Consider the following 14905-nt stretch of genomic DNA (forward strand, 5'->3'; position numbering starts at 1 on the left):
CATGCTGACTACTTCTGTACCTTATCTCCCTGGTAGTGTTGATGCTAAAGTTATTCACATCAGAAGACAGACCAGCCTGGCATGTCAAACTTCATCAACAGACAGATACCCAGGGTAGAAGTACCGCGCAACTTGCTAAAACAAATAAGCAGCAGCAGCAAATTGGATTTAAAGCTAAGCAAGGCAAATCTTGCCCATATTCCCTTTCCTTTTCCCCCTGAATCCCAGGCAGCAGAGGAGGAAGGGAAAGAGGAGGAGAGATTAGAGTCTCAGCTTCTTCCTTGGCATTCAAGGCTCCTACAGGACACTCTTGCCCCCCTGCTTATTGGCTCTGGCATTCTCTGTTTTTCCCTTCACATATAAACAATCCTGAGTGACTTTTACATCCCGAGACATGCCTGGACACACAGCAACTTCAGTTGTGGTGCGTCTGCTGTTCTCTGCCTGGGAAAACCCTCCCTCCCATGGTCTGACAGGCAGTTGAGGTCTGTCCTACCAGCCCAGCTTTCAATGTGCAGCAAGACTACCCTGGTCCAAGCATGGTCATCTCTCACCTGGGCTATGGCAATAGTGTCTACAAGTCTCTGACTCCTGCCCTCACCCTCTCCAGTCTGTTGTTGAAACAGGTACCCAAGGGATCCTGTCAATTCCCAAATCTGATCACATCATCCTCTACTCACCGGTTTCTTACCATCTAGTTAATTCAGACTCATGGCCACCCCCCTGGGTGTCACAGAATAGAACTACTCCTTAGAAATTTTTTGGCTGTACTCTTTATGGAAAGCAGCTGCCAGACCTTTCTTTCTTGGTGCTGCTGGGTGGGGATGAACCAATGTGCCACCCAGAGACTTTGGTTCTCATCTGACCCAGAGGGAAAGTGCAGGCCCTTACAGTGGCCTCCTCAGTTCTCCATGGTTTGTTCCCAACTATCCCATCCCCTACTGCCCTCCCCCTTGCTAACTCTGCTCTGGCCTGACACCCCAGGCCTTTGTACCTCATGTCTTTTGTGTTCACTGCTCCATCTGTCCAGAATGCTCTTCCCCCAGATAAGCATGTGGCTCCCTCCTTACCAACTCAGGTCTTTGCTCAAATGTCCACTTGTCAGTGAGGCCTTCCCTGACCTGCCATTTCAGCACCCCATTCCTAACAGAGAATGCTCCCTGGCCCCCTTCCATACTTGCCACCACCTCACATACCATCTTGTTGTTAGTCACTGTGGAGATACCTCTGACTCATGGGACCCAGTGTGCAACAGACCCCATGTACTTGGCCCTGTGCTACCTTCACCATCACCCGTGGATTCAAATCCATCACTGCATCCACTGTGTGTGGTAAGTGCCTTCCAGCACAAGGTGCTCCTTTTCCAGCTCTATGCTGGGCAGCATTTTGCTGTGATCCATGGGACTTGTATTGGTTAATTTTTAGCCACAGATAGCCAGGCCTTTCTTCATCGTCTGTCTTAGTCTAGACCTTTGCTGACACTGTCCACCATGGGTGACCCTGATGATATTTGAAATCCCAGTGGCATAACTTCCAGCATCACAGCACCCAGCAAGCCACCACGGTACTACTAACAGACAGACAGGTGGTGAGGACACACCACAGATCTTACTTAGTTATTGTGGCAATTCTGTCCACCCCCCAAAAAATGATGTCAGCTCTGTGAAGGTGGACATGTTTGTTTTATTCACAGCTGAATCCCCAGTACCTCACACAGTACATGGCACACAGCGGATATGCAGTAAATATTTGTTGAATGAATGAGTGAAGATCTCAGCACAAATCCTGCCTGCTTGGTGAAACCTTTCCTAACTTCCTGTGTGCTGTCATTGTGCCCGAGTTCACCTCCCTCCTAACAGTTCTGGGTATGATTGCTTGTTTACCCAGCAACCCCATCTCTGAGAAGCACTTAAAGGCAGAGAAGTATCAAGCTTTCATTTTGTAACCCTGGCTCTCCCCAGTGCTTGGCACAAAGTGAGTGTGGTGCAGAAACATTCATGAGCACTTGCCTGGCTGAAGCCTTTCCATTTCTGAGTCTGTACAAAGCTGAGAGTGGCCCCTAGACTTGGATGTTTAGAATGGGTTCATCCTTCTCTTGAAATAGACCTTGACTCTGTAGGATGATATTAATAAGATAATTCAGGGCCATTAAAGAAGTTCCAGTTTATCACCAGCCCAGATTACTTCTATACAGGAGCAAATCCAACCATCAATTTGATCTCTTCACTTGACTGTCCCACAGACACACTGGGTGCCCCAAACACAAGTCCTGGTTGCCTTCTACCACAAGGGCCTCCTCTCCTAGCTCTCCTGCCACGGTAAATGAAACCTTTCACCCATCCAGGAGTTCATGGGAGAAACTTGGATTTCACCCCTCCCACTTGGTAAATCCTGTAGAGTCTACATCCTAAATATCTCTCAAGTCTCATTCCTGTCCTCCCCACATCCTTAGTGTGGGCTTTAAGTGGCCTCACTTGGCTTTCAGTGACTATATATCCTACCCAGAGCATCCTTCCTGCTCCCCCGACTCAGTCCTCCTTTATGCCACTGCAAGAATGATCTTTCTCAAACGTAATCACATTTCTTCCCTCCCTTTCATCTTCAAGATGAAATGGAAGGAAAAGGTGTGCTTTGCCTTGGCTGGGCATCGGTCATCTGTTGATCACTGGCTGATGCTTGGGACTGTCACATCATTATCTTGTTGAGTTACCATAACAAATCACTGTGTAGACAAGGAAACTGTGGCTTAGAGAAATAAATGGTCCATGGTCAGGTGGCTGGGAAGTTGTGGAGCCTAAATTCAAATCTCTTGATGCTAAAACCCATCGCTTTCAATATGCTCTGCTGCTTCCAAATCTCTTTGGCTGCAATGTTCTCTACCCTGTGGCCCATTCTACATTCCCAGTATCATCACCCACCAGACCTCCTGTGATCTCCACCTGTTTGTTTTAAACACACCTGGTACTCTCACAATTCTTTGTTGGTGGCCATTTGTTCCCTTTGCCCTAAAATGCCCTTCCCTTCCTTTTCTATCTAGCAAACTCTTATCTATCTCTTAAAACCCACCTCTAGTCACACCTCCTCTGTTTAGCCTTCTCACGCTGGCTCACCCAGGCAACATTATTTGCTGCCTCACTTGTGCCCTCACAGTATAAATTGTACTGTTGAAGAGAGGTGGGGGCAGAAGAATGTATTGGTCAAGAACATAGGATTGGAATCAGACTGTTGGGCTTGGAATCCTAAGTCACTTCATTACTATGAACTGTGTTACCTTGGAGGAAAATTTTTAAAGTGCCATGGGCTGCCAAAAGAACCAACAGATCTGTGTTGGAAAAAGTGCAGTCAGAGTGCCCCTGGAGGCCAGGATGGACAAACTTGATCTCTCGTACTTCAGACATATGGTCAGGAGGGACCAGTCACTAGAGAAGGATATCATGTTTGGTAAGGTGGAGGGTCAGAGAAAAAGAGGAAGACCCCCAGCGAGATGGATTGGCAAAGTGACAGCATCAGTGGGCTCAAGCATGGCAACAATTGTGAGGTTGGCCCAGGATTGGGCAGTGTTTTGTTCTGTTGTGCGTAGGGTCACTATGAGTCAGTATTGACTCTATGGCACCTAACAACAACAACAACAAACCTTTGGCAAATAACTGAATTCTTTTGCCTTCTCACCTGCAAAATGGGGATGATGCTTCCTGGGGTTGTATGGGGGATTAAATGAAATGTGCAGACTCTACTGAAGTTTAGTCCATGTCTTTAATAATTGTTGTTGCGTTAAGCAAATCTGTTATCTTGTTGCACAAGACCTCTTTAAAGTGTTGAAGAGCTAAGGTTTGAAGTTTGAGGACTAAGGTCACCTGACCCAAATCATAGTATTTTCAATAGCTTCATATGCATGCAAAAATTAGACAGTGGATAAGGAAGACCATAGAAGGATTGATGCATTTGAGCTATGGTGTTAGCAGATTATATTGAAAGTGCCATGGACTGTGTTGGAAGAAATAGAACCAGAATGCTCTTTGGAAACCAGGATGGCTAGACTTTGTCTCTCATACTTTGGATATGTTGTCAGGAGGAACCAGTCCCCGGAGAAGAACATCATGTTTGATAAAGTGGAGGAACGTCCCCAGTGAGATGGATTGGCACAGTGGCAGCATTGGGCTTAAGTGTAACAATGATTGTGAAGATAGTATTCCGTTCTGTTTGCATGGGGTCGTTATGAGGTGGCAATGATTTGACAGCACCTAACAACAACAACACAAGTATAATTGTTGTTTAAAATTACAATTATGGATGTGATACCATGTGTTAGAGTCGAATTACTTCATTGGGTTTTTATGGCTACAATCTTTAAGGAAGCACATTACTACGTCTCTCTTGTATAGAGCCACTGGGTGAATTTGAACTACTAATCTTTCCTTCAGTAAGCAGCCGAGTGCTTGTCTGTTGTTGTTGTTGTTGTCAGGTGCCATCGAGTCGGAAAGGACTCATAGCAACCCCATGCACAGCAGAACGAAACAATGTCCGATCCTGGGCCAACCCCACCACCGCTGCCACACTTGATGCCATCAATGATGCCACCTGGCTGATCTATCGCGTTGGGGGTCTGCCTCTCTATATCTGACCCTCCATCTTACCCAGCATGACATCCTTCTCCAGCAACTGTTCCCTCCTGACAATATGTCCAAAGTAGGAGAGACGAAGCTTAGCCATCCTGGCCTCCAAGGAGCACTCTGGCTGCACTTCTTCCAAAACAGATCTATTGGTTCTTTTGGCAGTCCATGGCACTTTTAGTATTCTCCTCCAACATCACAACTCAAAGGCATCAATTCTTTTACGGTCTTCCTTATTCACTGTCCAGTTTTCGCATCCATATGAGGTTATTAAAAATACCATGGCTTGGGTCAGGCGCACCTTAGTCCTCAAGCTGTCATCTTTGCTCTTCAACACTTTAAACAGTTCCTGTGCAGCAGATTTGCCCAATGCAATACGTTTTCTGATCTCTTGACTGCTGCTTCCACGAGTGTTGATAGTTGATCCAAGAATGAAGTCCTTGACAACTTCAATCTTTTCTCCGTTGATAAGAATGTTGTTTATTGGTCCAGTGGTGAGGATTTTTGTTTTTCTAACATTGAGATGCAACCCATACCGAAGGCTGTGTTCTTTGATCTTCATCAGTAAGTGTTTCAAGTCCTCTTCACTTTCAGCAAGCAAGGTTGTATCATCTGCATATCGCAGGTTGTTAATGAGTCTTCCTCCAATCCTGACGCCACGTTTTTCTTCATAGAACCCAGCTTCTCTTATTATTTGCTCAGCATACAGGTTGAATAAATATGGTGAAAGAACACAACCTTGTCACACACCTTTCCCAATAAACTGTAGCAAGGCAAGCTTAGAAAATTTGGGTATCTTCCCCTAGGTCACCCAGCTAGTAAGCAGCAGAAGAAGGATTCAAACTGAGGTCTGCAACACAAGTGTCTCAAAGCTAGTGCCTTTAACTATTATTTCCAGAGCATAGTCCTCTGATCTTTTTGTATTTTGAATGTCAAGCCTCAGCTGAGATTTAGGCCAGAGTCTAAAGCAAAGTTATACTGCAGGGATGAGTAAAACATGGTTCCTGCCCTAGAGGATTTCCCAGGGAGCTGAGAACCTACAGTGGAAAGACAGGCATGTGCACAGATGATTCAAACATGGTGGTAAGTACCAGAAGTGGAAAGGAACACATTGCTTGTTGCAGGAGCCCTAGGGAGAGAGATGGGAGCCAGGCTTTACCAAGACTTGCCGTGAGAGGTGAGTCTTGACATCTTAGAAATGTGGCTCTGGATGAAGGACATCTGAAGCAGAGGGGATAGTGTGAGACCAGGACAGGATGCCTGACCTTTTACAGCAGTAGAGCATCTCAGGTGGGGGCAAGCAGAAAGATGACCATGGTCAGGGGCCTGGAATGCCCTTTGGGTTTTGCCCCAGGGAGTTGTGTTGGGTCTTGGTTGTGCTTCGTCACATTTGAGATTTAGAGAGATCTTATGGAAAGAACCTGCCTATTCACTGTAATTGTGACCGTGGTAATAAATGTGACAGCTGATCTCTCATTCCTTCCTGGTTTCCAAGAAAGAGCGTGTTCTCTAGGGCCAGAGTTCAAATTCTAGCACTGCCATTCATTAGCTCTGTGACTTACACAGGTAACTTAACCACCTTTGTTTCTTCATCTGGTAAATGGGTTCTCCTAACACTGCTTGGCACCTGGCAAGGTGAAAAAAGAAAAGAAAGAAAGAAAAAGAAAAAACTGCTTCCGTTAAGTTAATTCTGACTCTTGGTGCCCTCATGTGTGTCAGAGTAGACCTGTACTCCACAGGATTATCAACGACTGATTTTTTTAAAAGTTGATCACCAGGTCTTTCCTCTGAGGCTCTCTGGGTAGACTTGGACCTCCAGCCTTTCAGTTGGCAGCAGTTGTGTGTTAACCATTTGCACCCCCGGGAGACTATGCGAGTGTTTGATATCATCGTCATCACACCTAATGCCAGGATCTTGCCCCACCATGGCTATGCCTTGAACTCCAGGACCCTCTCTGGCTCCCAAGGGAGAAATCAATGGTGAGTACCAGGGACTATTCACATGAGTTTTTTGTCTCTGTGCCCACAGCGGACGATGCCTGTGGCGGAACCCTGCGGGGCCAAAGTGGCATCATCTCCAGCCCCCACTTCCCCTCGGAGTACCATAACAACGCCGACTGCACGTGGACCATCCTGGCAGAGCTTGGGGACACCATTGCCCTGGTCTTTATTGACTTCCAGTTGGAGGATGGTTACGACTTTCTGGAAGTCACAGGGACCGAAGGCTCTTCCCTCTGGTAAGCACCAACCCCTTTCTTCCTCTCTCCTCTATACCTGGACTACTGGGATCCACACAGTTTCCTTAGCACCTGGGCCACAGGTCTCTGTGCCTCTTCCTCAGAGTTGCTGTTGGAGTGTTCCCATCTCAACATACTGAGAAATCACTGCCTACTTTCAGAGCCCGGGGTACATTTTCACAGTGATTTTCATTTGAAGCATATCCTGGATGAAGAATTTCATGATGAGTCATGGTTGAGTAACTTGCATTAAGATTAAAAATGTTCTGGTCTCAGGTTGTGAACAAGGTCTTTGTACAATGATTTGAAATATATAGTTCCATCTCTGGAAGACATAGTCAGAGCATTCAACAAAGGGAATAGAACTTTCAGTAGCGATTGCGCTTCCCATTGTTTGTTTGGTCTTTTGGGCAGTGTGGTTGTTGTTTGTCACTGCTGAGTTAGTGAGTGGGGCCACCACGTGCAGCAGAAAAAATGCTGTCCAGTCTGGCACCATCTTCTTGATCATGTGTACTCAAGTCCATTGTGTGTGTTGACTGCCTTCCACCCTAGAATCCTTAGAGCTTTATTGGTTAATTTTTAGAAGTAGATCTCCAGTCCTTTCTTCGTTGTTTGTCTTAGTCTGAAAGCTCTATTGAAACCTGTCCATCAGGGGTGACCTTATTAGTATTTGAAATATTGGTGGCATAGCTTCCGGCATCACAGCACAAGATAGAAACATCTACTGAATAAGGCATGGTTCATTAAGGAGCTCTGCATGCGTTGGATGAAAAAATTTAAACAAACTTAGGAAAGAAGCCAAGTGTGACAACTTGAGAGGGATAAAATAGGAATGTTGTTGTCATGTTGGTAAGTGCCATCGGGTCAGTTTCAACCCACAGGGATCCTGGAGAAGGTTTCTGAGGTTGTAAATGCGGAATGAATTTATCCCCCACATAGACTCTGAGATTTGAGAAACTTAATTGTCTTGGTATAGTGACCAGGCGTCAGCCGACGTTGGTGACATAGCATGCCCCATGAACTTGGTCAGGTCATCTACTACCTTGGATGGCATGTTGAGAGGAGTACAGGTGAGAACAAACTTGAACCTGCTCTCTGCAGGGTGATGGTCTGTGAACAAGTCTAGAACCAGTGGCTGGGCGTTCGTAGCGGGGAGTTGAGCTGATGATCTAGATGCATTTCACACTGACCCTAGATCCCAACAGCCTGCCAGCCTAAACACTCTCTGACCCTTTGCCTCTTTCTGGAACATACCTTTTTTTCCCCTGCTTTTCAGTGTATGTTCATTATAGAAAACATATGTTTGTTATAGAAAACAGGAAAAATCCAAAGGTATAGAGATATGAAGAAAATAAATATTAAAAACCAGATGTATTTCTCTTTGACTCTTTGCTTAGCCCAGATCAAGCAAGCTGGCTATTTTTATATATTTTAATATTACCAAATTAAGATCTTAATATACCTGCAATTATTTTTAATAGACTTTATTTTTGGTGCAGTGTTTGGTTTATAGAGAAATTGTGCAGAAAGTACAGCATCCCTATGTGCCCCCCACCCCCGTCCACCCCTGCACACACTGTTCTTCCTCTTGTTAATATCTTGCATCCGCCTGGTACATTCGTTGCAATGGATGAACCAATACTGGTATATTATTATTTATTGAAGTCTGTTTTCTCTGTGGTATCCCAGTGTGGCACTGTGGATTAATGCACTGCACTGCAAAGTCAGTTTGAACCGCAAGGTTAGTGGTTCAAGCTCACCAGCTGCTCCCCGGAAACCCTATATCAGGGTCGCTATGGATCGGAATTGACTCAACAGCACTTCACAACAACACCAAAAAACATTGTTTCTATGGACTCCTGGTACAGTGCAGTAGAATCAGCACTGGACTGTGAATCACAAGGTCAGCAGTTCAAACCCACTAAGCTGCTCATTGAAAACACTATACAAGGTCTCTATGAGTGGGAATTGACTCAATGGCACTTAACAACAACAACATTGTTTCTATTAGGGTTCATTCTTTGAGTTGGGTTGAATATCATGTATCCACCATTACAGTATCATAGTAGGTATCTGTCCCCTAAAAATGCCCTGGGTCCCCTTAATTCATTCATCCCTCCACGCTCCCCAGCCCCCAAACTTCTGACAACCACCCATCTTTTTACTGTTTCTATAGCTTTTGCTTTTAGCTATCTATTTTTTTTTAATCTATTTTTAATTTAGCGTTAGATCATAAAAAATGCCCTGATGTCATTAAGAAAGCCTACAAAATACAATAGATACGATAATAGGACCATTTACTGAGATTTTGAGTCCTGGTGTGGCGTTGCAGGATGATGCACTGGACTGCAAGGTCAGTTTGAGTCATAAGGTCAGCAGTGCAAACTCACCAGCAGCTCCTCTGAAACCCTATACAGGGTCATCACGAGTCAGAACCAACTAAAGACACTTAACAACAAAAACTACCAATATGTGCCAGGCCAGTTTTATGTTCTTTACAACTCTGATTTCATCTCTTCTTCATAATAACTCTACAAAGTAGGGACTCTTGTTTCCCCCCAAGGAGCCCTGGTGGCACTGTGGTTAAAGGCTAGGCTACTAAAGTTTGGTGGTACGAAGCCATACCAGCTTCTCCACAGGAGAAAGATGTGGCAGTCAGCTTCCTACAGATCTACAGCTTTGGAAACCCTACAGGGTTTCTGCCCTGTAAGGTCACTGTGAGTTGAAATTGCCTTGAAGGTTTCTGGATATTGTCTCCCCCATTTTACAAATAGGGTCCAGAGAGGATATGTTTCTTGCGTGAGGTGATGTGTAGCTTACCTGAGTGTCCTAATCAGCAGATTTAGGACTCATCCCAAGGTTGGCCCCACTCCTATTTCGTGACTGTGTAATATTAGCTAAGATCATGACATAATTTATTTACCCAGGAGCTCCTGGGTGGAACAAGTGATGAATGTGCTCAGCTACCAACCAAAAGTTTGGAGGCTTGAGTCCTCCCAGAGGTACCTCAGAAGAAAGGCCTGGTAATCTATGTTTAAAAAAAAAAAATCATCCATTGAAAATCCTGTGGAGTATATAGCTCTATTGTGACACACAGGGGGATCAACATGAGTCTGAATCAACTCAATGGCAACTCGTCTGTACTGGTTTTACTTAAATAGATCTCTCCGTAGGTTCTTCCCACGTTTTCACAGATATCTTGGCCTGTTCCCTCCAATCCAATCCCAAGGCCTTCACTTGTTTATCCATGAGCCAAATGGTCTCCCGCAGCTTCTGCCTCCCAGGTGTGAGTCTACACGTTGTCCAGACTTCTGGAGTGAAGCAAATCTGCAAGAGTATTCCTTTTCCTATTAAGTTCCTCAGTGGGGGAGGAATGAAGCAGAGGGAATCGTTTAGGGTGTCATTCAGAACTTGTCTATAAGATTAAATGATAATTATTTACAGGGTTGGTGACACCCGTTGCCTGGCAGGCTGCATTTGTTGCTCTAATTTGTACTTGCGTAGCAATTACGGATACACAAACTAGGAGGCTATGAACGTCTGTGTGCAAAGGCTCAGCTCTCTCCCCAGCCCTTCGCCTTTATGGATCCCTCGATCCCTGTGAAAATGTGATGTTGCTGCTTTATGACTATACCACTTTTATTAGCATACATTAAGACTGGAGTGTGTTCTCCTGAGTTTTGTACCAAGGCATAGAAAGACAACAGATCCTGTTACAAAAGATGGATTTGAACAATGAGGCATTTCCTCACCTATTGAGAAGAAAGACTCCTTTGAGACAAAAAAAAAAAAGAAAAGAAAAGATAGAACACTCACCACCCCTCTTATTAGATAGATAGCAGGTTCCTACTGATTCATAAGAGAGGGGTAACAGGAGAGTGTCCCTGACTCAATTTCCACATTTGTCCCCTCCCTGAAGTCTTGGTGAGAAAACACAGGAGAGTTGTGGGGGCCCCAGGGTTCACATTTCATGGACTAGTAACTGTTTCAAGCAGCTGGAAGAAACATAGGGTTGATCATTTTTTATTGTGCCAAGTCAGGATATTAGAAAAAAACCTGCCAGCTCCTCAGGACATTATGTTATAAAACAAAGGATCATTTGAAGTAAAAAATGTGACAAAATATAATCAACTGGCAACCTTGCCTGGCATGAGAGGGGTGAGGAGAAGCAACATTAAGTAGCAATGTGTGCCCGTCACTGTAGGGTTCAGTGATTTATATGTTTACGTATCAGGGTACTCGTTTTCCCTGATTTGCTGGTCCTTCAACACACCTTTGGGAATCCAACAGCACAGGATTTGAATGGAAAAGGTTGTTGCTGTAGTGAGAACTGAACCCTACAACGCTGACCTGGTGAGAAACACCCAAGTGTTGCAGATTTTCCTTAAAGTTAATTGCTTTTTTAGTGAGTGACCATGAACGAGAGTGGGGTTTGAGCTGGCTGAGGATTACAATCCAGGCAGTAGGTTTGATATTGTTTCCCCACTCCGCACACACACACAGTGTTGTTGTGACTGGCTGTCAAGTTAAGTTGACTCTCATTCTTGGGGGCCTTATGTATTACAAAACAAAACGTGACCGGAGCATGTGCCAACGTCATGGTCTTTTATATGTTTGAGCCCATTGTTGAGGCTAATGTGTCTGTCCAAGCCATTGAGGGTTTCTTTTGCTGTCACTGATCTTCTGCCACACGTTGTTGCTATGAGATGCCATCATTTCTGACCCACAGTGACCCCATACTCAACAGAACAAACCACTGCCCAGTCAAGCACCATCCTCACAATTGTTGCTAGGCTTGAGCCCATTTTTGCTGCCACTGTGTTCATCCATCTTGTTGGGGGATTTCCTCTTTTTCACCGGCTTTCCACTTTCCCAAGTATGATGTCCTTCTCCAGGGACTGGTCCCTCCTGATAATACATCTAAAGTACAAGAGATAAAGTCTTGCTATCCTGGCTTCTAAAGAACACTTGGCTGTGCTTCTTCTAGCACAGATGTGTTTGCTCTTCTGGCAGACTATGGTACTTTCAATATTCTTCACCAATGCCATAGTCCAAATGCATCGATTCTTCTATGGACTTTCTTATTCTTTGTCCAACTTTCACATGCGTATGAGGTTATTGAAAATGCCATAGCCTTGGTCAGATTCACCTTAGTCCTTAAGCTGACATCTTTGTTCTTTAACACTTTAAAGAGATCTTTTGCAGCAGATTTGTCTAATGCAGTATGTTGTTTGATTTCCATAAGCATTATAAGCATCATAAGCATTATTTGTGAATCCACTGCCCCCCTGCTGCTCAGCGGGAGTAAGATGAGGTGTTCTGCTCTGGTAAAGATTTACAGCCTCGGAAACCTTGTGCAGATTTCTATGGGTTGGAACCAACTCAACAGCACTTAACAACAACATACATATATATTGTTGTTATGTGCTGTGGAGTCGGCTCCGACCCATAGTGACCCTGCACAAGGTTTCTGAGCCTGTAAATCTTTACGGGAGCAGAACGCCTCATCTTTCTCACGCGGAGCAGCTGGTAGTTTTGAACTGCTGACCTTGCGATTCGCAGCCCAATTCGTAACCACTAGCTCGATAGATAGATAGATAGATAGATAGATAGATAGATAGATAGATAGAATGAGAAAGAGAGAAAGAGAGTCCTGGTGTGGTGCTGTGATTAATGTTCTGGACTACAAAGTTGGTTTGAACTGCAAGATTGATGGATTGGAACCAACTTGATGGCACTTAACAACAACAAAACACACACACACACACACATATATACACACACACACACACACCACCACCAGTTCAGACACACATACACAGCCAAATCTCTGTCACAAACATACACGCATACACCAAGAGTTCACACCCAAGCATACACATACATACACCACCTACACCCACTGCCAAGAGGGCTTCAAAAGGTTTGTGAAAAATTATATTATCATTCCATTTTCCACAATAGTTTTGAAGCCCTTTCATACACACATGGGGAATGATGCAGGTGCTGTAAAATAAGCACTGGACTGCTAACCACAAGGTCAGCAGTTTGAACCCACCAGAAGCTCCGTGGGACAAAGATAAGGCTTTCCGCTCCTGAAAAGACACAGCTTAGGAAACCCTACCCATGGTGACTCACTGTGAGTCGCAACTGACCTGATGGCACACAACAACATATACACATACATACCCATCACCAGTTCACACACACACACACTGCTAAGTCAGAACACAGTTACAACACACACCACATGTTCACACACACACTGCCATGTCTCTCACTCTCATTTACACACACACAGTCAGAATCCACACACACACATTTTCATATCAAATTCACACACACTTTATCCCTAGTACTGACTCCAGCTTTCTCTCATTGATCCTTCTTGGGTGGGACAAACATGGGAGGGTGGGGAGCATCTGCTCCACTCAGGCCCAATCAGATGGTTCTGACCATGATAGAATTCCATCTCTTCCCTTCATTTTTTGGAGCTCCTTACCAGGACCCTGGCCAGTGGGCTGAGATTAGGAGCTTTGTACACAGGCTCTGGGGCCCTAGTAAGAGTCAGGATGATTTGTGATAGTGAGAGGAAGAGAAATGGGTGACACAAGGCTTCTCCAGCAATTCTGAGCTGCATTCTTGGTGATCCTAAGACAATCTGAGCCTGTCTTCCCAGACTGCTGGACCAGTAGAATCTCAACAGGCAGGAGGAGAACAGCCTGGCTGCCTGGAATGGCCCAATTCCCAGAGGGAAATCACCTAAAATCCCAGGCAGATTGGCTGAGGCAGCGTCCTGCAGCCAGACTGGGACAGATGCCCCTGCCCATGGCAGGGCCTTCGTTGACATTGTCTTCTCCAAGCTGTACTCGGTGGGCAATTTGTGGGCACATTGTGGGCAGCATCACATCTCTCCCTGGGTCTTGTCTCCAGACTGACCAATGAGCCACTTTCCTAGAAAAGCAGAAAGGGATTCAACCAGCTCTGAAAGGAACCTGCACATGTGGAAGGTGACTGCCAGCCATGTTACAGAGCTGCCCCCTCCGCTGGCAGAGAAAAGAGGGGAGCTGAAAGCCATGATGAAGTCACTAGACCCAGGGTCTCTCCCTACTCCCTGGGCCCCTACTGTCTCTGTCTGATGAGGTTGGAGGGTCCAGCTGGGTGTCCCTCCACTCCCTCTCTCCTTCCTTGTCTCATGGCAGTTTCTTCCAGTAGCAGGGAGGGTGGGTGGAGTAGATGTCTGAGCTGTGCTGAGAACTGAATCCCCTCGTCTCAGGGGCCTACGGAAGAAGGGCTGGCCACAGTGCTGTTTGTGGAGCAGGGTCATATATAGTGGGGGGAGTTCAAAGTTCCTGCCTCACTCTTCTGTATCAATTAGTGGGATTTCTGTATAGACACCCCATTTCTGTACTGTTACCTCTGTAAGTCAGTCTCTCTTGCTGGCCTCCCTTCACTATACTTCCATTTTTTTTCTTGTTTCCCTCTGACCATGTGGGCTCTCCCTGCCCATCCTCTATGTCCCCTCAGCCTGTAGGTGACTAACTCACCTCCATCCCGTATTTCAAGTGGGAAAAGAAAGGTCAGCATGGCCCAGGGCTTGGAGGAGGACCAGAGCCTCAGGGGAAGGCTGTCTCGGAGATAGGCCAGGAAGGACAGGGACCATTGTGAAGTGGGCATGTGTAGAGGTGTTGTGGGAGTCATGGTATGGCGCTGTGTGCTAATGCATCAGACTGCAAAATTGTTTGAACTGCCAGGTCGGCAGTTCAAGCTCACCAGCTGCTCCTTGGAAACCCTATACAGCGTCGTTATGGGTGAATCGACTCGACAGCGCTTAACAGCAACAACAACAGAGGTGTTGTTGCTAAGTGCCGTCGAGTTGGTTCCAACTCATAGCCACCCTGTATAGGGTTTCCAAGGAGCAGTTTGTGGGTCTGAACCACTGACCTCCGAGTTAACAGTCCAGTGCTGGTCCCACAGTACCACACCAGGACTCCATGAATGAGGTAGGGAGTGCCAGTCCTCCTGGCCAAGGTGGCAGAAGCATATTTATTTGGGAGG

The 14905-nt window shown here is 45.6% G+C and overlaps 1 protein-coding gene across 1 annotated transcript in view; it reads left to right on the forward strand.

Moving 5' to 3' along the window:
• The window catches only part of CSMD2 (CUB and Sushi multiple domains 2), a 933956-nt gene that overhangs the window by 369897 nt on the left and 549154 nt on the right, over positions 1-14905 (forward strand). The window contains 1 exon segment of the mRNA XM_006862126.1: positions 6640-6847. Coding sequence (XP_006862188.1) covers positions 6640-6847 — 208 coding nt within the window.

The sequence above is a fragment of the Chrysochloris asiatica genome, unplaced genomic scaffold, assembly GCF_000296735.1.
Source record: "Chrysochloris asiatica unplaced genomic scaffold, ChrAsi1.0 scaffold00047, whole genome shotgun sequence".
Lineage (NCBI taxonomy): Eukaryota > Metazoa > Chordata > Mammalia > Afrosoricida > Chrysochloridae > Chrysochloris > Chrysochloris asiatica.